The sequence below is a fragment of the Hippocampus zosterae genome, chromosome 5, assembly GCF_025434085.1.
Source record: "Hippocampus zosterae strain Florida chromosome 5, ASM2543408v3, whole genome shotgun sequence".
Classification (NCBI taxonomy): domain Eukaryota; kingdom Metazoa; phylum Chordata; class Actinopteri; order Syngnathiformes; family Syngnathidae; genus Hippocampus; species Hippocampus zosterae.
In genome coordinates this window covers 3,267,498-3,294,531 of record NC_067455.1, presented here as the reverse complement: position 1 = coordinate 3,294,531, position 27,034 = coordinate 3,267,498, and the positions used below count along the sequence as shown (strand labels likewise).

General features: G+C 45.7%; 1 protein-coding gene and 1 long non-coding RNA gene across 4 annotated transcripts in view; one reads left to right on the top strand and one right to left on the bottom strand.

The window, feature by feature from the left end:
- Positions 1-27,034, bottom strand: part of grik5 (glutamate receptor, ionotropic, kainate 5) — a 108,037-nt gene that overhangs the window by 44,011 nt on the left and 36,992 nt on the right. For all 3 annotated transcript variants that reach the window (XM_052064974.1, XM_052064975.1, XM_052064976.1), the window contains exons 2-3: positions 4,574-4,738; positions 2,108-2,272 (exon numbers count right to left, since the gene is read on the bottom strand). In XM_052064974.1, the coding sequence (XP_051920934.1) occupies positions 2,108-2,272; positions 4,574-4,688 (280 nt within the window). In that variant the 5' untranslated portion in view covers positions 4,689-4,738. The remainder of the gene's footprint in view (positions 1-2,107; positions 2,273-4,573; positions 4,739-27,034) is intronic.
- The window catches only part of LOC127600700 (uncharacterized), a 149,642-nt gene continuing 140,802 nt past the window's right edge, over positions 18,195-27,034 (top strand). Inside the window, exon 1 of the long non-coding RNA XR_007962403.1 lies at positions 18,195-18,238. This is a non-coding gene — a long non-coding RNA (uncharacterized LOC127600700). The remainder of the gene's footprint in view (positions 18,239-27,034) is intronic.

Sequence of the window (27,034 nt, the reverse complement as noted above, 5' to 3'; positions counted from 1 at the left end):
AGTCAGTCAGCCAAGAATGCAATCAATGTGATGAGTTTGGAGGTTGAGGTTAAATAAATGCTGACCTCAAAGAAAAAAAACAAACAAAAAAAAACCACATCAGTTGTGACTTTGTTATTTTCCGGAAGCATTGCTTGATTTGAACCATGTCACACCCAAGGAGGCTCTCTGAAGACCTACAGGACATTTCAAAATCCTTATTTAGCATAAAGCGTGAAAGGATGCTAAAAGTCTCTCGAAAAGCCTTGACATTCATCAGTCCGTGCTAAGACACGGCTAACTCATGTCTGTGTATCACATAGTGACACAAGGGAATATTTTTTGTCTGCGTGTCCTGGATTTGGGCGCATGCTTTTGCGCGTATGTGTGTGTGTGTGTGTGTGTGTGTTTTTGCATGTGCTCCATAGACCGCTGTAGCTGTAAGACGTCAAGCTCTCTGATCCAAAGACCCAACCAAAAAAATGGCTTTGAGCAAACAAGCTTGTCAGAGTCTCCTGCCCATCGGTCAAGGACACACAGACACACCAACACAAAGTACACTCGCCTTCTCATGGACAACTGGACATTTTGCCAATGGCTGATGGCAGCGTCATAGACCTCCACTATCCGAATCGGAGCGAGGGAGTCTCAGGTCTGAACCGGTTCCTTAGTTTGCATTCGCAGGATCAAGGTTATTTATTTGTTTATTATTAGTGTTTTTATTTTTTATTTTTTATTGGGCACAGTGGTGGACACAAGCAGCTGTTCCTGGAGGCCACTGGACCACGGCTCTTAATGAGACCGGCTTGGCGTGTCATTGGCACTCTCCAATGAACATGTAAACTCATTAGCATAAAGTTATAAAAGGAAAAAAAAAAAAAACAAGCTCGGATACTTTTAATGCTCCCAGTGTTACGGAAGAGGATTAGGGCCAATGAAGAAAGACAAAATAAGGTTGTCAAGATTCTGACTTTAATCTCAGAATTATGACTTTAAAGTGAGAATTCTGATTTTAATCTCAGAATTCTGACTCTTTAATATCATAATTCTGACTTTGAATTATGATATTATGAATTATGAGGATTCTGACTTTAATCTCAGAATTCAGAATTCAGAATTCTGAGATTAAACAGTCAGAATTCTGAGATTAAAGTCATTTTGAATTATGATATGAATTCTGAGAATTCTGACTTTAATCTCAGAATTCAAAATCAGAATTATGATATTAAACAGTCAGAATTCTGAGATTAAAGTCATAATTCTCATAATTCATAATATCATAATTCAAAGTCAGAATTATGATATTAAAGAGTCAGAATTCTGAGATTAAAGACAGAATTCTCACTTTAAAGTCAGACTTCTGAGATTAAAGTGAGAATCTTGCAAAACTATTTTTTTCTTTCTTCATTGGCCCTAATCCTCTTCCGTGCAGTGTAATGCTCAGCCTTTTTTTTTTCAAGAAAGAGTGGCTGCAGTAAAAAAGGCAGGAGTAATAAGGAGTTTTTTTTTTTTCAAGCATTTTGCAAAACCACCTTATCGCCTTCAGTTCAGGTCACACACAAGCAAGAACCGTAAGGATTTTGAATCATGACGCAAAGTAGCATCGATGTGGTTGAAGGTGGAATTATTTAGTCTTTATGGATTCTTATTTTAACAGAAGGTAAATCCAGCGCTTATTGTTCTGTAGCAAAGCACAAACGTGACTGATTTCAATCCAACGTGCTCTTTTCCAGCGCTTGAGCAGCCACAAATTTGATTCCAGCGCTCTGCCAGGGCCCCAACTTTCTGAATTGAATTGTTCTGCTTTAGCAAAGCAAGAAATTTACTGATTTTAAAGAATGCCCCCAAGATGATGTCGATTAACACAAATGTCAAATCCTTACATGCTCATTTTTTTGCTCTCGAGCAAACACAAATTTCATTCTGGGCGCTCTGCCAGACTCGTTATTATTTCCAAATTTTATTTCAACTGAAGTGATTTCAAATAATGAAACAAGATGATCTCGGTGTGGTTAAACAAGTCACCTTATGTCGCTCGACCCGCCCCAAAAAGAATCCTTTCAAGCATGTGACAAGCCGTATTTGTGGATTTTCAGCGTTTCTGCGCATGAATGAGAGCCTCACTCACTCGTGTCAGTGGTGTCATACTGGGAATCTTTCTGTAGCTCGTAGATGTCCACCTCCACTCGAGCTCGGGCCGGGACCTCCATCAGGCTGTTGATGTTTTCCCTGGCCAGTGACAGCGCCAGACGCTCGCCGCGCCCACACACAGACTGGTCATCCAAAATGGCCGCTGGAGAGACAGTCAAGAACGGCTTCACTCAAAATCTTTGTGTTGTGTGTGTGCGTGTGTGCGTGTGTGTATTTGTTGCTTACAGAGGAAATGGAACAAGACGCCATTTTCGTGGAATGCTTTTGGTGTTAGCATTTTTAACATGGCTCATAGCTCAAAACTCCCTTTAAGTGCAATACCATCAGTCACCATTAGATGGCAGAGATTGCACTTTCACTTTCCCGATATTAAGACATGACTACAGGTAGGTTAATTTTTTTTGGGGGGGGAAGGTTTGGAATGCTATTTAGGACAAACATAGTACCTCATTAATATTTCAATTTCGAGTGAGATGATTTTTGTGGAAAACATGCAAAATGAGGTTTTGCACCGAATGTTTTTTGTTGTTGTTCTTGAAGTTGTTCAACAGTTTTGTGCGTCCTTGAATGGTCATTTTTATGAGGAGTGGAAAAATATATATTTATAAGGTATGTGTTATTCAGTTGTTTGCTTCAAACCCTTTGTTATTGGTTTGGGGGTGTAGAGCTTTTGTATTATCCAAAATAAAATATATTAAGACCAAGTATTTTGCACGCACACACGTATTTTGTCCGGATTTAAAGGGCATTTCTGTCCTGCATGAGGTTAGGAAGTTTTATGTGGCCCCCGAATAGCACTGATGAAAAATTGTGCTACCCCCCCCCCCCCCAAACCTTGATGTTGCCATTCCCAGTCTAGACTCAATTTGTATTTTCTACCGTTTTCAATATTGCCTCCTGCTTGAACTTTAGTTGTTTGGTTTTTTTTTGTTTGTTTTTTTGTTCGGCTCCTTTCACTTGCATTGCCTCAGGCACTGACGCGTTCCCCCAACCAGATTGAGGAATGATACTGATCGCCTGAAATAGCACCGAGGACCTGAAGAAACTCTCCTCTCTGCTCCTGTTTGCGCCGACATTTTGCAAGGGTGCTTTAACAAGAGCAGTTGAAACACGGGCAGCTATGGGTGAACGCCGATTCCGATATCGAGCCTGTCACAATTTTCATTCTCAGAACACTACCTGGACCCAACTTTCAACTTTCCAAATGCCTTTATTGTTATCCAAACACAAACCGTATTGGTTTTAAATCAAGACAAGATGTTGTATAAGAAGTCAAAAGTGAAATAGCTGTACGACCTTTTACGGTGCTCGAGCAGCCACAAATTTCACTCCCAGTAGTTTGGCAGGACCCAATTTTCAACAATACAAATTCTATTGTTCCCCTTTATCAAAGCGTGAAGCTGAGTGATTTTACAGAAAGACAAGACAAGGTAGATTTAGTCTACGGTGAAAACCTGACATGCCTCTCTTTACAGCGCTCGAGCAGCCGTTTTCGTTTTCTCCTCAGAACCTTTCTGGGTTACTTTATCACGAGGTAAGTCGAGCAATTGTTGTCTTTGCGGGAATCGCACTGATTTTAAACTGATTTTAAAACTACATGATGTATTGCCGACCGAGTCAAAGGTGAAATAATTACATGCTGCTTTGTGGTGCTCGAGCAGCAACATATTTGATTCTAATTGTAGCTGCCCGGGCCCTATTTTCAACGTGCTGAATTTCAGTACGCTCCTGAAGAACTTTAGCGATTCAAAAAACAAAAGCTCATGCTACACGGCTGCAGGTTGGGCTTGAAAGATTCAATATTTTTTTTTGCCGTTGACCATGTGATGAAAGTCAAGTCGAAGTTGATTTATCAATGACATCAATACATTTCCAGCACAGGACAGTGGTCTTCTACTACGCCATAAACTTTATTTTTAAATAAGACATTCCGACGGACCGGCGCAAAAAACAAGTGATAAAAAAGATGACTCACCCTGAGATTCTCAGTTTCACCGTTACTATTTTACACTGTACTATATAGCGACAAGTTTACACAAAGGGTCCCATTTCCTGAGACGATGCCTCTGAAACACTGTAAAAATCTATTCATTGAGCAAATTCCGATCATTATCATCTTAAAAATATTATAATAACCCACTCCAACTCTCCAATTACTCGAGTGGCATGCGCGGCCAACTGCATCATCCGCAATGGGCAATCTTGCAGTTCGCCGGTATAAATGCACTTTGCGCCCGCTCTGACACTGTGATGTCGAAGTGGGTGACTAACAAATTGACTGCGATGTATGACAGTAGTACACACATCTCTGTTAACAATAATTAAACAGAAGTGACTTGAAAAAAAAAATTGATGCACCCCGACTTCCCTGAGAGGATGTCACACAGCATTGGTGACACCTGTCATCAAAACATCAATTGACAGATTATTGACGGAAACTCACCCATGCGGACGGCAGAGAGTACGGGAGTCTGACACAGCGAGCGTGGCGGCATATTGGCTAGCAGCAGGAACAACAGGAAGTGTATTGACAGCAGCAGTGCTGGCAGAGCCGGCATCTTCTACTGCTCCTCATGGAGAATGGTCTGCTGGCTGCCTGTACCACCACCTGCAGGAATGGAGGACACATTGCACTTTCAGCAACTGTTAGTCCTGTTCGGAAACTGTTAGGAAAATGACCTTATCCTGTCAGGCTGGGCGATAATTCAAAATCAAGATGTATGGTGATAGCCCCGGAAATCAATATCAATAGAAAATGCCTTTGATACACAATGTTTGATAAATTCGGAAAGCAAACCCCAACATGTACATACATTCACACACACACACACACATATATATACAGTAAGTATACTGTTAAAAAAACAACAATTTAAAAAAAACATTAAAAGCAGTCAATTAAAAAAAAAATAAGATTTGAAAACTAAAAAGTTCATGGTTAGATAAATATGGTTCAAAAATGTGTTTGTAGAAATCCCTCCAATTTAATCATCCTGAGTGGTTGGAAACAAGCATCAAAATCTTTCGGCATTGATTTCATTGACCATGCATCTTGTTTGTCGCCATGAAGCATGATGAACACAAATCAAAGTCCACAGTCTTGTTTGTAATCAACCACTAGATGGCAGCACACAATTTTCTTTGACAATGCAAATCTGAAAGAAGAAGAAAAAGTATTTTGACTAGTTTTTGCCGTTGATCATCGAATGTGAATTCCTCTTCAATCCTGCTTCTTACGCCGACAGAAAGTGACAGGTGTAGGTTAATCTTATTGGATACATCTTTGGATGTGATTATTGCTGTATACAGTACAGGTATTGTGAAATGATGAGGTTGTTAGTTTGGGAGGAAAAAAAAATGTGATTTGTTTATTTTTATTTGGTTTATCACGGCGGTAGCAGTATGGTCCGCCCGGGTAATACAAAGGGCCCTTGGGAAGAAAAAGATTCCTCACTGCTGATTTCAATCGTGTATCGTCGTAACAAGTATAGCGCCTTGCTCTCACTATACTTCACTTTCATTGTAGCGCTCTGGAGGCGAGATTTACTGTAGTGTCAGCGAGGCACGCGGGCACGCCTGACTGGCGATGAAATATGCGACGCGCATTCCCTCGCCAGGTCTCCTGCGGAGAGTCGGTCTTTTGGAAGTGACAGGCCTCAGCCTTGAAGAGATCTCCAGAGGCAGTTCAAAGACAAAACACACACGCGAGACGCTCTCTGAGACATCTTCCTCACTCTTCCATTCAATCTCCAGACATGCGTTTTCAAGAACCCAACAGGAGCTTCCTAAGTTCATTTGTAAGACATTTACAACACAAGAGCTGCTGGGCGACACAGCCTGGCCCCGACTGACGACACGGCGAGAAAAGATGGCGGGATACAGACGGAGGTGCAGGTTGGTGGAGGTGGAAGTGCAGTTGGACAAGCTGAAAGAGTTGCATCACATCACCACCACCATTTAATCCCAGCAGAGAGTCACGAGGGCGGTGCGGGACCTTGATGCATGCATTTAGGGACGGGAAAGGACAAGAGCGGGTTGGTTGAGGGGAAGTAATGAATGATACAATGAAAGCATTTCACCACTGCCTCTACTTAGGGTGTTGGCGTAGCTAGAGGAGCTGCGAGGGGGCGCTGACCCAAAAAAAAATATGCTTGGACCCCCTAGGTGCCAGGCCAGGGTATTTTCCCAGAAATGTGTTTCCACAGTTCACGGTCTTCTCCTGCGGTAACCTATATTTCATGTTTATTTGCATTTTCTGAAGAATTTGGGGGGGCCAGGACAATAATCAAAGGGCCACACAAAGTGCGGCCTGCCCCCGCTTCCCCATCCCTGGTTGTCGTCCTCAAGCTGAAAAGTTTGAAAAATAAATGAACCATTTACATGGGACGATTTTCCCTGACATTTTTTTTTTTGGCTGACAGTGGAGATTTTATGACATTGTGTGACTGCAAGTGATGCAAGTGACAAAAGTCTACTGTCTTTCATAAGGTGCACAGAAAATTAAAAGATTGGGGCAGGGGGGTGGGGGCAGAATAAATGAGTGATTTGTAAAGAGGAAAAACATAAATTACGAATTTTAAAGCATTTTATTATTATTACTCTTTATATCATTATCCTTGGTTATTCATATTAATTGATTGATTGTCTGTAAATTTGTAACTCGTGTTGGCAATCTTTCAGGCGTGTATGTGTGTGTGTGTGTGTGGTTCGGATGCTTGCCATTTTTCATGAGTAATGCACTTTGTGTGATGTCCCCAATAATCACATGTACTTGGTGTGGATACTGTGTGAATGATGTAAATATATTTAAATATATTGAAATTAAGTCCCCATAACACATGTAAACTGGATGACACGGTCCAACATGGGACTTCATAAATTCTGATATTTAAAGGTGTTTATAGGCTAACACCACCACCTTGTGTATCCCTGATTTTTTTGCAGAGCTGTATGTAATTTGGAAAGGGTGGTCCCCGAAAGTGATGAACTAAAAAGTGGTCCCCACAAATCACATAAACCGGTGTGTTTGTGTGTGTGTGTCTGTGTGTCTGTGTGTGCATGTTCTTGCGTTCGTGTGTGTGTGTGTGGTTGTGTTCATGCGTGCACGTACGTGTGCATATTCCACATATATTTTGTTTTGCGGACTCGCTGAGATAGCTTTACATGCCCCCCCCCCCCCCCCCGCCAGTATAAAAGTCTAGCTCCGCCACAGACTTTTTTTTTCAATTGCTGCATTTTCTCCGAATAATATCAAAACACTGCATCAGAACACGATTATGTGACAAGATAGCTGTAGCATGTGTGAGCAAACATGTCGCTAATACTAATAGCTACGCACCATACTGTGCAGATGGCCGCCGTGGCCTCATTACGCTTTGCCCTGCTCAAAGTGAATGGAGGACGGGCCCAAGCTCGCCCGCCATCTGCACGGGCGCGACATGGCGTCGAAAAATGGCCACGCTGTGGGAGTCATTGTTTTGAGTTGAGGCGGCACGTGTGTGTGTGTGTGTGTGTGTGTGTAAACATACGCGCATAATGATTGTGAAACCAAGTGGAATGATGCTGTCACATTTGAGGGGGGAAACAACAGGAGTTACACAACTGATGATTAGTTGGACCACATCGTGAGATCACGTGTGTGTGTGTGTGTGTGTGTGTGTGTGTGTGTGTGTGTGTGTGCAAGTGATTCATATTAGTTAACAACTCTAAATTAAGTCGATAAAGTTTCATCTTAATTTATGGTTCATTTGCATTTGATTAAAAAGGAATCAAACAGTGCACGTTTTGTGATTAGAGCAGATTTGGTTTGGCGGTTTATTTAAGATTGAATTGTTATTCGAATTATTTTTCATGTTTTGTGTGTATCGCTTTGGTCCGGCTGACGTGAAAGCGCAAAATGCATTTGAGTTGTGTTCATGTGAAATCTGCGCCTTTCCTTCAAAAATGATTCTGAAGCAGGTTGCCGAATCACAACCTGTGTGGCCCACACCATCTATGTCCACTGCATGGCGTATCGATCGTGAGCTCACGGGTGGGCCTAAATGACGGACCATCAGGTGCACTCAATAAAAAAAATTGTGGTGGGGGCGGGGGGCTATCATTACGGGGGAAGGGGGGGGTGCTAGCGTTTGAGCTGGGCCTTCTGATTGGTCATTACCAAGAAACGGATGACGAATAAGAGCATTCCGAGTGAGACCTCAACGCCTTTATCGATCAATCAACGGGGATGGAAGATGGGCGTTATTTGATTATTATTGAGCGCTATTCACGACATGAGATGGGGGAAAGGGGGGGGGGGGGGGGGAATAACAGCATCTGTACTCCCAAGAGGAGGAAGAGGAGTGAGAGAGGGTGTAGTGGAATCGAGTGAGGATGAGTGAGGAAAGTGAAGCTGGGGGAATTGACCGAGGACGGCGAGGGAATAGAAGAATCTAAATTGAATGCGCGGGCTGAGGAGATTGGAAAGTGTTTGGGTGGAATGAGAGAGAGGATTGAGTGGGAGGAAGGCGCGGAAGAAAAAGCACATTTACAGACTCTGTGGATGCCACTGTGTTTACATAATTTCCATGTATGCCACCACCCAGAGATGTGATCAAGCGAGTCGGCAGGATGCATTGTCGCAATTTAAGCTCACGCCCAGCGGCAGCTCCTCTTCAAATCTACAGGTACAAGTTGCCGTATTGATTCATCCAAATACTCCTCCTCTGGTATTCATCGGCAAAGATCTGCAACACGTCTGTATCGTTTGCTTCTCAGAAGCCTCACAAGCCAAGAACACGGCAACCTAACATTCATTCACATTCATTCATTCATCTTCCGTACCGCTTGATCCTCACTAGGGTCGCGGGGGGTGCTGGAGCCCATCCCAGCCGTCTCCGGGCAGTAGGCAGGGGGACACCCTGAATCGGTTGCCAGCCAATCGCAGGGCACACATAGACGAACAACCATCCACGCTCACACTCACACCTAGGGACAATTTAGAGTGTTCAATCAGCCTGCCATGCATATTTTTGGAATGTGGGAGGAAACCGGAGCACCCGGAGAAAACCCACGCAGGCCCGGGGAGAACATGCAAACTCCACACAGGGAGGCCCGAGCTGGAATCGAACCCGGTACCTCTGCACTGTGAAGCCGACGTGCTAACCACTGGACTACCGGGCCGCCCATTCATTCACATTGAATGAATGAATGAATGGATGTAAGTACAGTATGTTCTAACACTGATATTCATCCATTTTCTCAAGGGCATGTAGGGCGAGAGTGGTTTTGATCCCTACTTGGCAGGCCAGATTTTTTATGTTCGCCTTGGCTGCCCTTCTGTCGTATGGTGTTCCACAGGGTTCAATTTTGGGGCCCCTGCATTCCATTGAAAGAAAACACGGTATTTCCTTCCACTGATCCCCCATCCCCCGCCGCGCCCCCTCACAGCATGAACATACTATAAGACAAAGTATAGTCGTCCAAAATGAAGACACAAAAGCCACTCAGAAACAAAATTGTCCCATTAAGAGCCATTTAAAATGCAATAAGAAAAAAAGTCCCACATTTACTCGCCACTATTCATTTTCCCCGGAGCTTGTCTTCATTAGAGTCTAAGCCAGGTGTGGTGGAGTCTATCCCAAATGACTTCGGGCGATGTCTGTGTGTCAATACTAGTCGAAATTGCAATTAAAGGGAAAAATGTTCGGTCTCAGCTGGGATTTGAACCCACAACTTCAGAGGAAGACATGGCAACCACTAACTCATTGTGCAGCCGCACTCCCATCGTGAGCTGCATCGTGGGGTCCCCCCACGCGCATGTCATCATTTCCACTTGGAAACACGGCACTTCTTTTAGCGTGTTCTAATACTAATATATTCAAGACATCCAAATTACACTTGAGGTGATTTTGGTGAGTCGGTTGAGATAAAAGTAGATACGTCATGAGTCTCCTATATTGCATCTGGTTTGACGTTAAGTCTCTCAGCCAAAGAGGAAATTATATTGTAGCAGACTGGGACACTGACAAATAATCTATGATTGTACTCTTCATGCATGTCAGAGGGACAGGGAATTTGGTCGGATGGATACCAGATGGTCGGATGAATGACTGAAAGGCTGGTTGGACGGATGGATTGATTGGGATCGATATGGAGGAACGCTTGATTAAATGTTATAAGGTCCAAAGAGTTGTCGCACAGTCGATGCTTTGCTTTGTGTTGAAAGTCATCAGTTTCATAACGAGTAAGCTTCCGATATGTCGCTACGTGAGCAAAGTGAAAAGAAATTGGTGCAATTAAAGCACTGCCATGCCCTCCTTTGCGGGCAAGGAGAGCCACACAGTCAAATTGTATAACAAAAACACAGATAAACACGGAGACAGGCACTACGTATTCAGCAATATAAGTAATTCTTCGCAGAGGATTAAGAATACATGCCTGTGAGTATTGTTATGCAATGACTTTTTTGTTGCATCACCATTTGTGGGGAGTCAAACAAATGCTCACATCTCCCCAAAAAATAATTCAATTGATATTTTTCTTTTTGACAAACTCCCTAAAATGCTAATTTGATATTCCACAGGTAAAGTATAACCCAGGAAAGTGCGAACCATTGTTTCGAGGTGGCTGTGTTTTGTATGTGTGTGTGTGTGTGTGTGTGTGTGTGTGTGTGTCCACTCGTTTCCATGTTTTGAGGGGACATAAAATTGGAAACACAGTCACGTCTTTGGGACCATTTTCCGTATGGGGACAAAAAAGCAGGTCCCCATAAGAATAACGTATAAAAAGCATCAGAGGGCTGCCCTGAATGTGCCTGTGAAGTTTTTAGCAAAAGCCCACAAGTCGCCATTTTTTACTGATTGTGTGTGTGTACATGGTGCTCAGCAGCCCCCCACATGGTTATTCGGTGCTATTGCACTCACTCCTCCACACACACACTTTGCATATGCCCCGCCCATTTGGTCCCCTAATGGAAGGATTTTTAAAAGTGGGAGGGGGAAGGTGTGTGTGTTTGTGTGTGTGTGTGTCTTCTGTCAGTCTGCGGAGAGTTGCAAGCCCCCCCGGAGTGCAACCGGCACTCCCGCATCACACTTGTTCTCCAGACGAGCACGTGCAGGCCTTTCATGGCGCATGTCAACCCGCATGCCGCAGTCAAACACACGAAAGGCAAATGCGCAGAAATATTCTCACTTCTCGCCCGCCTGTAAATGCAGCAGAGAATAGTAGAGACATCGGGGGTCGGGGGGTGCGATCATCATGTGGCGCGTGTGTTTGCATAGGCGTATTCGTTTGAGTGCGCCGACTCGGCCGCTTGCATATTGCGTCTGCCGTGTCAATTTTGAAAGAGTGAAGCATAAAATGAGAGAGGCTAATTATCGAGAGAGAGAGAAAGACCAAGGAGAAGAGGTGGGAGTGCGGTTTGGCGAAGGATAGTGGAGGAATAGGATGATTCAAAGTTCGATGGGAGTGGGGGTAGGGGGGGGGCAATTCAGAGGAAATCAGAAAGGCTATCTGGCCTTGTAGCCGCAGGAGATGAGCAGTGGATGAATGAAGACTAAGGTGAGGAAGAGCTGGATGAGGGAAACGGAGAGACAAAAACAAGTCTGATGGAGGAGGGCAGTTTGAGGCGAGGAGGAGGAGGAGGGGTGTCACGGAGGGGGGGGGGGCTCTAGAGGGATCTCGGCGAATCATTTGTTTTCCCCTCTCTCCCATTATTGGGTGACACAACAAAAAGTGACAGTGGTCATAATGGCGGGATGCAGTGTTACGCGCATGAGCGATTGCGCACTGCTTCGACTCTCTCGGCGCACACGACGACGCTGGCGCGCACCACGCAAACGCATGACTTTTCAAAACTCACCTCGCCTTCGTTTCCACACAAGTTTCACCTACCAACGGAACGCTGCGCCACACCATTCCCCCACTTACTTTAAAGTTTCACGGGTGGAAGGGGGCACACTCAGTTGTTTCTACTGTGGTTTGAAGTGTACTTTGACACACACATGCACATGCACACACTCACCACTGACGACACAAAGACGTTAGCTGCAAGGCCAAAATCTCATCACTCAGGCTCGGGAAGTAATGTCGGGGTAAGTAGATAGGAATGCTAGCATCCGAGCGTATTTTTCGTTTCATAATTCATTCATTCATTCATCTTCCGAACCGCTTGATCCTCACTAGGGTCGCGGGGGGTGCTGGTGCCCATCCCAGCCGTCTCCGGGCAGTAGGCGGGGGACACCCTGAATCGGTTGCCAGCCAATCACAGGGCACACAGAGACGAACAACCATTCACGCTCACACTCACACCTAGGGACAATTTAGAGCAGGGGTCTCCAACGTGGTGCCCGCGAGCACCAGGTAGCCCGTGAGGACCACACCAGTAGCCCGCCAGTGCTAGGATTGTGATTTGCTCGTAGAAATTATGATTTAAAAATGCAAACATGGGCAGTATTATAGATTCTATAGCTACCTATTTAGCTATCTAACTAGCTAGCTACAGTATACGTCTAGCTAGCTAATGTTCTAATATTATTAAATTTAATTTGTACAAATGTTATTTCAGACGCGTATCAATTTGGTAGCCCTTCACACAATCAGGACACATGAAGTAGCTCTCACTCTCAAAAAGTTTGGTGACCCCTGATTTAGAGTGTTCAATCAGCCTGCCACGCATGTTTTTGGAATGTGGGAGGAAACCGGAGCACCCGGAGAAAACCCACGCAGGCCCGGGGAGAACATGCAAACTCCACACAGGGAGGCCGGAGCTGGAATCGAACCCGGTAACTCTGCACTGTGAAGCCCACGTGCTAACCACTGGACTACCGGGCGCCCCTCGTTTCATAATCTTGTGAAGAAATTCATTGGCTCATACACTCTCAAACTCAGCCGTACCATCATCGAATCGAATCGCACTCACTCGAACCGTCGTCCAATCGTATCGCACATCCATGCGGATGTGTGATGGACGGAGTGTGACAATCGATGAGGGAGGTTGGAGCTCGCCGGAGAGCTAAATGAAGAGAAATGGATGAATGAATCGAGGCCTGCCAATGAGACTGGAGGACAGTTGGAGAGAAGATGGACGCACCGTCGATGAAACAATTGCCCGGCTACGTCTCCCATACGTCAGTGAACAAGTGAGCGTGTTTTCCAGGCAGCCAATGTCACGTCGGAATTCGGCAGGGGTGGCTACAAGGTTGCGAATGTTCACCAAATGGGGGCGGTGGTTGGTGAACGTCCGGTGCCCTTGAACGAAGCCCGACAAGAGCGCAACATTCGGGTGTCAAGAGAGCGCTGGGCAACCTGGACATAGGACGCGTTTCCCTTTCCTGTTCTCCAATTTTGCCCGTTTGTCATGTTGTTGCCGTGAATTTCTCTACCCCTTAATCCTCCACACTCACTTTTCTAATCTCGCCATCACTGGACGTCTCTTGGCTCTGCCATTTCCCGGCTCTTTGTTCCATTTTATCCCTTTTTGTCTAACTTTGCGGCAGATTTGTATCCCACCGCCCGCGCCCCGCAGTCACGCCCGGCGTTTGGAAGCCTTTCTGTCCCAGACTTGAAGGGGAGCGAGAACATTTGGAGCAGACGTTGATTTATTCATTTGATCTGGATCTGTACCTGGAAGCTGGCCGGCACACGCAGCCTCGCCTTGAATTACATTTCGTTTCGCCGATGTTTACTTGAGCGCGGTGGAGGTAAAAAATGCCATCTTAGCCTGGGCGTATGGAATAAATCACCATCACGTAAAAATGCAGAGCGGATTCAAACGGAGGGGCCGAGGCGGTAATAGCATGAACGCCGACGTTGATTATACCATCTCATGCAAATCGGATGAAATCTGGGCAGGGATGACGTCCGCCAACGTAGCTCTCGTCTGATATTTTATCATCCGACGCGGCAGCTGGGGGGGGGGGTCGGGAGAAACGGGGGTGCGTGCATTTGAAATGATAACACGTTGAATGGGGAAAAAAAGCTCTTACATCACAAGAAAACCGAACAGAAACTCTGGAGCGCATTAATAGAGATACGATGAGCGTTTCATGTCACCATCGTTTCATCTCGCCTTCCACAGTGTGCTTCCGGGGACGCCAAAGCAACACGACGATACACCGGGCTCTGTTTCATAACTTTATGAAGGATACACCCGGAAAGGAGAACAGGTTCTTTTCTTCCGCCGTGTGAAGGCATCACCTGGATTTTATTTTATGCAAGTTCATTCATCTTCCGAGCCGCTTGATCCTCACTAGGGTCGCGGGGGGTGCTGGAGCCTATCCCAGCCGTCTCCGGGCAGTAGGCGGGGGACACCCTGAATCGGTTGCCAGCCAATCGCAGGGCACACAGAAACGAACAACCACTCACACTCACACCTACAGACAATTTGGAGTGTTCAATCAGCCTGCCACGCATGTTTTTGGATTGTGGGAGGAAACCGGAGCACCCGGAGAAAACCCACGCAGGCCCGGAGAGAACATGCAAACTCCACACGGAGGCCGGAGCTGGAATCGAACCCGGTACCTCTGCACTGTGAAGCCGACGTGCTAAGCACTGGACTACCGGGCCGCCTTTTTATTATTTTATATTTTTATATTATTATTTTTTAAGTTTTATTGTTTCATTTCAAGCAGAGGTTATTTCAGTGATTCCTTTCCAAACATGAAATGTTTGAAAATAAAGTCTGAAAACGTGACTCTGAATAGTTGACATATAGCGTTTAGCTTTAAAATAAAAAATGTTACTCACATTTACTTTATTTATATTTATTTGAAACAGGCAATGAGCTAGCTTACCGGAGCCAAAATGGATGCCAAATACACACACACACACAAAAGAAATCAGAGTGTCATGGTGTCCCAATACTTTTGCCCATGTTGTGTACGGGCCCAAGATAAATGATCCCTCTCGTATCTCTGCAAAGGATTCGATTACTACCTCGCCTGGTGCGACAACCACCTATAAAACGGGCCTTGGGAAATTCCTGTGTAACTGTCACAACAAAAGTGAGAAACGCTTCGGAAAGTAACTTTTCAAGTGAGGAAATGAAGGGAAGGAGTGGGGGAAAAGGAATCAAGTCACGAAGGTCGCAAGGAAGGAAAGAAGGATGTTTGTCGCACCAGGACATTTTTGAGCATTGCCAAGATGAAACTAAGTTTGATGAGTGGAATTGAATTGGAACTTTTTGCTGCGCCCGATATCGGACTCATGTTACGGCTCAAAAATCAGTCAAGCGGATGTTAACTGCACCCGCGCCTTCCTCCCACCCACTTCTTGCCCACATCTGACCGTCTGACTCCGCCATCTCTCATCCGTTCTTTCTTCCTGCTCTGTCTCCGCTTCATTCCCTCCACTCGCCGTGTCTCCTTGGCGACCCACCCCCCCCAAAAAAAAATCTCCCCGGGGCGCCATTTTGCCTCACACAGGTGACGTGTACGCCAGAGAACCCTGAGTCAGTCCGGTTCAGGGGCAGTGGCAGCACCGAGATTCTGTCGCAATCTATTTTGTCCCATGCGATGACAACCGAAGACACCAAGCGCATGCGCACACGCACAGACTCGAAAGGAATAATTAGAAAGAGACTTGTGTGTACCTTTGGACAAAGTGTGTGTGTGTGTGTATGTGTGTGTGTGCGTGCACCAGTCTAGTCATACTAGTCATCGTAATATTTCATAGGATCTAACTCTTGCAAGAAAAATAAATCATAGAAGAGGAGAAATTGCATAGGCGGCCCGGTAGTCCAGTGGTTAGCACGTGGGCTTCACAGTGCAGAGGTCCCGGGTTCGATTCCAGCTCCGGCCTCCCTGTGTGGAGTTTGCATGTTCTCCCCGGGCCTGCGTGGGTTTTCTCCGGGTGCTCCGGTTTCCTCCCACATTCCAAAAACATGCGTGGCAGGCTGATTGGACGCTCTAAATTGTCCCTAGGTGTGAGTGTGAGCGTGGTTGGTTGTTCGTCTCTGTGTGCCCTGCGATTGGCTGGCAACCGATTCAGGGTGTCCCCTGCCTACTGCCCGAAGACAGCTGGGATAGGCTCCAGCACCCCCCGCGACCCTAGTGAGGATCAAGCGGCTCGGAAGATGAATGAATGAATGAGAAATTGCATAAAGCGCCATCATTTGCAATTACATGGAACAGGACAAACCACACCCCCCCCAAAAAAAAAATCCATACCCGTCAGACTAATTCTTTGCTTTCTGAGAAAAACACTTCAGTATGTCCTGACAATATTTGTTTTTGGATTCATGGCATGGGTCACGTTTTGCTTTGCTCAAGCAATTATTTTAATTGGTCAAAATGAAATTCCATTCAGGTCTTTTTTTTTTTTTTTTGGTTTGAATTGCAACCAAAAAAACCAACCAAAAAAGACATTTTCAATCTGATCGAGTGTGGCCTGACTGACTTTGATAAAAGGACCGTTGATTCATGAACGGAAATAAATAAAATGTGGATTTGCGCTTGCATTGGGTACACACCAGCTTTGTTTACTGGAGTGCATTTTCCTCTTAACGGCAGCACAGGATTGAGTAAAAAAAACGATCAAAGCGCTGATGATGCACAAAAGGAAGTGAGTGTGTGTGTGTTTATTTTTTCACCCCACGATGTGGAAGCAGCACTTGAGGGGAGTGTGGGGGTGGGGTTCAAGTGTTTTAATCACAATTAGGATGCTCTCCTCGAACCCAGCACCCTGCAACTTGGCTTCTTTGCAGATTTGAAATATTTGAATACAGTTTAGGGAAGGAAAAAAAAAAAAAGATGTCATACATCAAATGTGATGATTACATTGTGCAGCAAGAAGACAAAAAAAATGGTGGCGGGAGGGATGAGAGTCATGTCGCAGCGGATGTGGAATGTTTTCTCTGAGGGAGGGTGCGAGCCTTGTTACAGGATATTACATGACAGTATTACTTCCTGCTTTTTTTGCACTTGTCCCCCCCCCCCCCCCCGCACCTTTTTCCACCACCCACTTCTTCCACACCCCTCATGCCGACCCCATGTGAAAATTGAGATTTTTTCCTTTTTTTTTCTTCTACTTCTTTTGAACCATCTCTCCTGAGGTTTCCGCTACTTCCTTTTTTTTTCTTTTTTTTTTTCCTTTGGAGAAACGTGCAGGCGAGTGACTTCTTCGAGAGTCTCGTACTTGTGCTGTGAAACGGCGAAGCCTTTCAGGAACATCTGTGTATGCTGTGAGCCCGTTTTCATACACCGGAATTAGTTTGAGCATTCATATTGTAAGCAAGGGGGTGTGTTTGTTTACTGAAATGCAGATAGGGGGCGGCGTCGCTTAAGGGCGAGGCATTTACTTTTTTCATTTTACATATATATGATGGGGCGGCCCGGTAGTCCAGTGGTTAGCACTTCGGCTTCACAGTGCAGAGGTACCGGGTTCGATTCCAGCTCCGGCCTCCCTGTGTGGAGCTTGCATGTTCTCCCCGGGCCTGCGTGGGTTTTCTCCGGGTGCTCCGGTTTCCTCCCACATTCCAAAAATATGCGTGGCAGGCTGATTGAACACTCGAAATTGAGTGCGAATGGTTGTTCGTTTCTGTGTGCCCTGCGATTGGCTGGCAACCGATTCAGGGTGTCCCCCGCCTACTGCCCGGAGACGGCTGGGATGGGCTCCAGCACCCCCCGTGGCCCTAGTGAGGATCAAGCGGTACGGAAGATGAATGAATGAATATATATGATGAACAAAGTGGAGGTTTTTTTTGTCACATATAAATAAAACGACTCTCTGGTAAATGAAGCGAATTTTGCCAAAAGCAAATAAACTGATTTGAAGGAGTAACTTGGAAGTAAGGCCTTTATTTTTGGCATATCAAATGGAGAGTATGCGTATAAGTGTCGGTATTAAACGCAGAAGGAAAATGGAGAAACGGCATGAATGGATGTGGGCTGGTTGAATGAAATATGCTATGTGGCTTTCAGCGGTGCACGCTGGGCCTTTTTAGCACGGTATCAAAGACGAATAATTGTCGTTAGCCGTATTCGTGTATGAAAAACTAAAGAACTGGCATTAGGGTACGCAGTCTCATTATGTCATCTCCTCCCGCAATCATGTATGAATAAAAGAAATAATTTGGAGATGGGGCGGCCAGGTAGTCCAGTGGTTAGCACGTCGGCTTCACAGTGCAGAGGTACCGGGTTCGATTCCAGCTTCGGCCTCCCTGTGTGGAGTTTGCATGTTCTCCCCGGGCCGGCGTGGGTTTTCTCCGGGTGCTCCGGTTTCCTCCCACATTCCAAAAACATGCGTGGCAGGCTGATTAAACACTCTAAATTGTCCCTAAGTGTGAGTGTGAGCGTGAATGGTTGTTCGTTTCTGTGTGCCCTGCGATTGGCTGGCAACCGATTCAGGGTGTCCCCCGCCTACTGCCCGAAGACAGCTGGGACTGGCTCCAGCACCCCCCGCGACCCTAGCGAGGATCATGCGGCTCGGAAGATGAATGAATGAATGAAATTAGAGATGTACAAAAAAATCGGTCCCCAAGAAGTACAAACAGTAGCTTCCTAGCGCCCGGTAACCCCTGCGATAAAGATTGCCCAATAGGTCCAGGATATATTTTGTGTCTGCCCGTCGCACATTCTGCACATCCACCCAGGAAAGGAAAAATGAACCACTGGAGTGGCAGTGAACAGCAGCACACGAGGAAAACTGTCCAAATTGACAATCGATGAGCATCCTTTCACCGCTAGCTCTCTTCTATTCCGGCTGGTAATTACTTTGGATGGCAACAAGACGGCAGCCATGACGGGCAGCAGGATCGAAAACTGGACGCAATGTCCACAACGGATGCAAACGGCGACTGGAGATTGCGGTTTACTCAGAGCGTAAGTACGCATCAACGGGTGTGCGATGTTCTGCTTGTTTTGGCGGGTTCGCCGTGGCCGGCAAACACAAGTGAGGACTTTGATCTTCTCGCAGCACTTCTACACACACACACACAGATTTGGTCCATCTCTAGTTGTCATGTTTTTGCTGCCGTGGCAACAGAGTCGAGGATGACAGATAGAGGTGGAGGAGAAGGTGCTGGCACAGGTACACGAACCTGTACCAGTAATTATATCCCGAAAGTGCTGTTGATGTCCTCAGCCGTCATGCAAATGTAGAAGAAGAATGAAACTATCAGGTGGTGTCAAAAAAAACATTTTCACACACTGCTCTACTAATTATCAGGAGAGAAGGAGGTAAACTGATCGTTTTAAATTGAGCCCCCCCCCCCCCCTTTGTTGCTAAGAGACCATTAAAAAATTTTGAGCATGTAACGAAATGGTTCGCGGGGAGGGACGATTTCATTTTAGGGAATCTGTGGAGGTGGTCCTAGTGGCATGGGAGGGAGACGTTTAGAGCATTTGTTGTTGTGGTTTTGTTTTTATGTCACTATGTCCCAAATTGTTTTTTGTTTTGTTTTCCAGATCACACACCGTCGCTTCCGTCTCCCGCCTCCTCATACTCCACGTTTTCTCCGTTTCCTATCTAAGAAATCTGCTGCCTCTTGTTACGAAAGAAATGTCAAGATATGAAAGGTAAAAATACAGTACGGCCCGCTACTCGAAGCTCCGAGTTTCCTAAACGCAACATGCTTATCGCTGTTCTGCCATTGGCTATTCCTGAGCATCACGCTGGCATTCCATTGGCTAAGAGGGACCTTTACCGAATGTGTCTGTGTATGTGTGTTGATAGAGAGATCTGTGTCTGTGCAGCGTCCTCATCATTCGCCCTTCGGGCCATGAGACATTTTACGTAAGTGTGAATTACCCAGAAAAAAATGTTCACCAGTCGGGCGATCGATCGCTCACTAAACTGATTTTCGCCTTTTCGAAGGATTGTTAAAAGCCGACAAAAGCAAACATCCTTGGATCGGTTCTTTACAAAATGCCAGTCAAAAACCACTTCTAAGAGAGAACATGGACTCGAGAGGGCAAAAAAAAAAAACTGATGAGGACGTTCAATGGCCATCATTTTTATTCTTGACTCTTTTCTTTAAGCACAACTCTCAATTATTGTGCAATAATCTAATCGTAATGTAGTCGTTACATATTTTGAGGCATTTTTATGCTTCAGAAAACATTTACGTCAAAATTTTTGGGGAGCTGGGAACGAATTAGGGCATTTACATGGAAAATGCGTCTTGACTTACAAATTTTTCTTGGAAAGAAAATTTCTTACAGAAATTTCATCAGTAGAGGTATTGCTGTACCTGAAAAATCGACTCAAGCACAGCAACCAAGTATTTGCAATTTGTTCCCGGCCAGCGCCGGCCGATGCACACGTCAGCGTTTCCAGCGTCGTTTCTGTGAGCAAAACTTACATAAGAGCCAAAAAAGGCTCAACTTGCCACATCACGACGAGATTGTGTTTGTATTAATGCTGACTGAGAGCGAGGCTCTCCGCGCCCGTTGTTCTCATCTCCTCTAATTTGCCCGCGCGGAAAAGCAGCATGCTCATTTCGTCTTTGTTTTCAGTACGCCGCGAGCGAGAGACAAATCCATCCAGACTGCGGTGGCGAGAGACAAATCCATCGCGACTGCGGCGCAAAGTCGGCACAATAAGTAGGACGAGAGACGCTCTCTTGCCGTCAAGCGTCGGCAGCGACGCCGCCGCCGCCTGCCGGTAATTAGCCGAGTATTAATGTCGCGCGCGGGAACGGCCCTTTTTCACATCAACTCTTACACGGTGTCGATCGGAGGATGGAAGCCGGCGTCTGATGCCGTCTCTCGACGGCAGGGGGGGGTTCGGTGGCGGCGGCTGAGCTTTCGCGCACAAATCAAGGCGCAACAAACGAAGCCTTTAATCAGACCCGTGTTGGATTAAGTCGACTTGACGCTACGATGGAATTCTTTCGTGCATTGCGTTGAATGGCTCCCCCCCCCCCCCCCCCCCCCGCTCCCCCACTCACGACTGTAACGCAACTTCACTTACATTAATTGGAACGATCTCATGTTAGATTTGTACAAGTGTGCCTTTTTTTTCGCCAAGTGGTGTCCTCTTTTCAACCTCTTCGGCTGATGCGATAGCTTTCTTGCTTTTGGAGAATGGCTTCATTTGAACACTAAAAGTGCTACAAAGCATATGAAACAAAACACACAAAAAAACCATTTTGTGACATTAAAGCATTCATTCATTCATTCATTCATTCATCGTCCGTACCGCTTGATCCTCACTAGGGTCGCGGGGGGTGCTGGAGCCTACCCCAGCCGTCACCGGGCAGTAGGCGGGGGACACCCTGAATCGGTTGCCAGCCAATCGCAGGGCACACAGAGACGAACAACCATTCGCACTCACACTCACACCTAGGGACAATTTAGAGTGTTCAATCAGCTTGCCACGCATGTTTTTTGGAATGTGGGAGGAAACCGGAGCACCCGGAGAAAACCCACGCAGGCCGGGGGAGAACATGCAAACTCCACACAGGGAGCCCGGAGCTGGAATCGAACCCGGTACCTCTGCACTGTGAAGCCGACGTGCTAACCACTGGACTACCGGGCCGCCCGAAATTAAAGCAAATGTTGTAATTATCTCCTTTAATTTATTTTTTGAATGTTCCTGTCAGGCGGCCCGGCAGTCCAGTGGTTGTTAGCGCGTCGACCTCACAGCGCAGAGGTAGCAGGTTCAATTCCAACTCCGGCCCTCCCTGTGTGGACTTCGCATGTTCTCCCCCGGGTCTGCGTGGGTTTTCTCCGGGTACTTCGGTTTCCTCCCCACATTCCAGAAACATGCATGGCAGGCGGACTGAACACTCCAAATTGTCCCTAGGTGCGAGTGTGAGCGCGGACGGTTGTTCGTCTCTGTGTGCCGTGTGATTGGCAAGCAGTTCAGAGTTTGAGACCTGTGCGATGGGAGTTTCAGAGATCATGAGCGTGTAGTCAGTGGCACCTTGCCTTTAATATTAGCACCACATACACACACACACACACACACACACGCTCAGCTCATTGCTCAGTCGAGAAGACCTCTAGAATGTTTGGGGGTGCTTGGATTTACTTATGGGGTGCTTTAGCATCCTCAAAAATGGGCTAGACACGGCTTTGATGGCCCATATCGTGAGTTTGCCATTTTGTTGCGGCGTTTGAATGGGCAGTGAGTCAAGCTTATGCCTTCTGTGATACTCTAAAGGCATCTTGAAGTCGTGAATGGTCACGAGAAAAGCAAAACGGTGCACCCTCCACATCCTCACGATTGGGCACCTGCAGAGTCAGCTTGTCACAAATTTAAAAAAAAAATCTAAATGAAAAATGGGGGTGGGGGGCGGCGTAGCTAACTCCAATTTTTCATGGAAAAGACTTGATTGGTGCTTTATCCTGGTTTATTCCAAAAATTTGGGGTAAAAATACAGCATATCATTTTTTAATGCAATTATAATATAGCTTTTCAGATTTCCCGGCCTTTTTGTTTTGTTTTCAACATACAAACTAAGCATTAGGTTTAAGCATTTGAACCCAAAGGTGGGGCAACACACCAAGACAGCCAATATGAGATTACACGTAGGCATATATTCTTTATCCTCCACAAAGAGTGGAGACCAGCTCAGCGTACAGTATATCTGTATGCGCGTATTAGACAGAAAAAGCTGCACACGCCAGAAGGAGCAGCACAATGTCCATTGAATTGAAGCAAAAAAATTTTTTAAAATAAATGTGGCAAAAATGCTTTACATTACATTTAGTTGTTATGACCACATGATTTTAATATAAAAAAATAATATAAAATATATTTTTAATTTATTTTATCTTTTTTTAATATAAAAAAAGATCAAAGTTTTATATTATAATTATTAATATAAGTTTTATAATATTAGTGATCAAATGATCACTAATATTACAATAAAATATAGTAGTCTTACAAGAAAACACAAATGCATTCAAACATACAAATACATCTAAAAAAAACTAAAAAAGCGATTAAATATTGGTGAAAATATGAAGTGTTCACTTGTTCATACAAATGATAAAAACACAGAGCGTGTACACGCATACTCTTTGGACACAACATGAGGTACACCCGCAACCACAAGCGTTCAAATAAATGTGAAGACCATCAATGCTTGTTGAAATAATCAAAGATATTGACGAGCAGGGAACCTATTGGTGCCCGTGTGGGACCTGATGGATTGCCGATTGATATTCTGTTGCCGTCAGGCGTTTGAAGCGAGTGTGCGGTTCATGACCTTGGTGTTCTGGCGTTTCTTCTCCGGCAGACTTTCTTTTTAACCGTGTAGTTTGTCACACTGCTGGAGGAGGCCGCGCAGTAGGAAATGACTTTTCTGCGTCTGCTAAGGCGAAATGATTTCATCAGTTTTAACTGTGCTTTTTCAATTGAACTGCCTACTCGCCATAACTCCATTACACTACAGCAAACGTTAAATGGAAAAAAAAAAGGGTGCTTCTATAAGAGCGTATTTTATTATGCTAATCCCGAGGCGCTGTATATCTCCCACCCGGGCTGCTTTTATGGCTATATAATGGATTAAAAGTTGAATTCACAGCCATTTATGGGAATTCAATTCACTGGCAATAGTTTGTCCAATGCTGACTGCAGTCACTTGAGTAGCAACGCATTAAACGAGATCAAATTAGTCTCATAATTACTTTTTTTTTTTTTTCTCCACGAGAGGAAGTGAGGGAGCTAATGATCGATATTCACGTCTGAATTTCATCCCTGTCGTTTAGCTGGTGTGAAAATACTGCGAGAGGTTGCCGAAATTGGTCACATGGAGACGCGGGGCTAATGAAGCTTAGAGGAGCTGACTGCAGAGGGCATGAGGAGGGCAGCAAAACGCAGAAATGTGTGTTAGTCTACATTTTAGTATTTGAATACTATGTGACAAACAAGTCACCCCGATTACAAGTTGGGTTGATGAGTACAACATTGGTTGCAATTCATCAAGATGTTTTTTTTTTTTGAGGAGGGTAGGAGACCCTGAACTGGTTGCCAGCCAATCGCAGGGCACACAGAGACAAACAACCATCTGAGCTCACACTCACATCCTAAGGACAATGTCGTGTGCTCAATTAGCCTGCTATGCATGTTTTTGGAATGTGGGAGTAAACCGGAGTACCCGGAGAAAACCCACGCAGGCCCGGGGGAGAACATGCAAACGCCACACAGGAACGCGCTAACCACTGGACCACATTTATTAAGTCAAAGATTTGACTTTTTATCCCCATATTTTCGTGCACCTACAGCATAAGTGGGTCACTCTATGCTAATAGGCAATAGCATATGCTAGCAGCAAACGTCTGTCGGAACATTTATGCGGCGCGGCCGTATTTTAATAAGAATTAGCATTTGTTTTGTTCCATTGTTGGCGAAACGAGTTACCCTGGCTGAACAAACGCATGCATAATGCTGCGCGTTTAGTGGGTGTCACATTAGGCTTGGCAAGATTTAAACCAGAAAATTTGGAAAACGAGCGCATCTTGCATTAGCATCGCTTATTCAGAATCAGTAGGTCAGGTTTAGTTTCATTGCTGTACATAGGGCACCTTATTTCTGCCTGCTTTTTTTTTTTTTTAACATTTCGAAAGCCATATTGAATGAGTTAAGAAGAAACCGGAACATGCAATGTGATTCCATTCAAATTACCATGAAATCAAGCTCTGCATAAGCAACCGAAAGCCAGCGAGGGGAATCGGATGTGTCACACGATGGCATTTTACAATATGCTCCATTCATAAAATACATACTGTATGAAATAATTAAATTGTTGGCACACCTCCAAGGAGCTCCGACTGTTTTTTTAAACAGCACGACTAATACAAAACCATATGTTGATTATATTAAAATATGATTAACTATGATGTGCTAAATCGGTTATTAGATGAACATGTTAATGTGGACCGCAGGGTCAAAATAAACAATACGAAGGATGATGCAAATAGCAAGTGAAACCTTTTTACGGTATTCATGTAACTGCGAATGTTGGACGTTTTGACGCAGGTCTTCTTTTGGACCTGTTTTTAAATCCAGCCCCTTGTGTCCGACCAGCTGCTAGCTAGCGCTAAGCTAGCTTGGGTATTTTCATATTCTTTCCTCGGAGAGTGTGAGAGTCTAACACCGGTGGTACACACTGCCCTGCCGGGCTTCATTGTCCACAAGAATCCGTGGAAAAATAGCCACTGAACATCGCGGGTGAAAGAAAGGCGATTGATTTAATTGAATTAGCATTTAAATTGCGGCACATTGCCACTCGGTTATTGAGGAGCTCACTATTTGGCAAGAATAAATGCCAACCACATCAGTCAGTCGCCATCTCGGGGGGTTACTCATTTGTTTTATCGGCTGGCGGGCAGGCAGACGGCGGGATGTGTGTCTGTGTGTGTGTGTGGAGGGGGGGGGGGGGGGGGGGTCTGTCTTTCCGTAGCTGGTCGACTTCCCCGAGGTGCCAGGGGCTTGTGATTTGAAAGTTGCCCTACATTTGGCTCACTGGCTTTAAAATGTAGCCCGTCAAGCTTCCGCTACCTCTTACTCTGCCTGCCCCCTCCCACCCCGGCGGGCCTCCGCTTGCTCAGGTGAGTTATCGGCATCCGCTCTCTCGCTCTCCCTCTCCCACACACCCACACACCCACACACACATAGAGCCGTCCATTACTGTGCCTGTCACCAGAGCATGCAATCAATACTGTGATCACACATGATGGAAGGCAAAACAGAGGTGGGGGGGGGGGGGGCTGGGAAGGGGGGGAGGTTAGACAGGAAAATACGAGATTTGTTGAGGCGGGTTCAGTAAAACACTGGTGGTGTATAACTCTTGGCGACGGAAGGAGACGTGAGATGACAAGCGAAATGTCAAGAGAGCAGAGGACAAACAACAAGGAAGCGGTAATATATACGGCCGAAGCAAACCACGGGCCGATGGAGTGAGTGTGGGAGTGCGGGAGCTGGAGGACTGGGATGAGTGGAGGCAGAAAATAGAGTAAGTGTGCCAGGAAGAAGGAAACGAGAGAGCATGAAAGAGAGAATGGCGAGTGGGTGGCAGAGTGGATAATGCTATATATAATGGCGGAGGGTTCGGGAATAGATCAGAATGATTTGTGATTACCTAACGGCTCACGTCTGCAAATGCAACGGCGGCCGCATACTGACTGAAAGCGCACACACACACACACACACACACATATATGGCAAATGGCGGGGCGGGGGGGGGGGGTGACACACAAGGCCCACCAATCTTCATGCTAAATGCAGCTAATGTGCCACTGAAGGGCTTCGTTGGTCTGCGCCGCCTTGATAACGGCGAGCATTTAAAAAAAACAACAACAACAACAAAAAAGCCCAACACTCAAACGTCTGGCATACATAAAAAGATGGGCAATAATCAAGTCAAAACACGCGCACATGCGGACAGAGGCCGCCTTGGATGCCAGCCACTGTCTCGCCCCCCCCCTCCAACAAACACACAATTCCGTCTTTGGCCGTTTTTCCTCCACTTGTTGGCGCCTGTTTTAATTGAACAGTTGAAGAAGGCGCGACTCTGCGTGTGTTTGAGTACAGCGACATTTCGTACGGATCCCATACCAAGTAAATAAAGCGCCTCGAGTACTACGCAATACGCAAAATATGCATGAAAAGTTGCTCAATCGGAAAGAATGATCATTACCGAAGAATGTTGTAACGAAAGGTTTTGCCGTGCAGTCAGAGATGGCAAATCCAGGTCCAGAAAATCTAAACTTTTCTGCTTCAACCGGGAACTGGGGAGCTCGTGGAAGCCCCCTGAGGCTAAAGTGAAACTGTGGCAGGGTTTTGGGGGTATTTTTTTTTTTTTACTCTCTGGGGCTGATTTTGCCACCTGTGGGGGACGGTACAAAAACATCGCTGGCATTGAATGAGTTTTATAAATAAATGTATTTATGCCCGGTAGTCCAGTGGTTTGCACGTCGGCTTCACAGTGCAGAGGTACCGGGTTCGATTCCAGCGCCGGCCTCCCTGTGTGGAG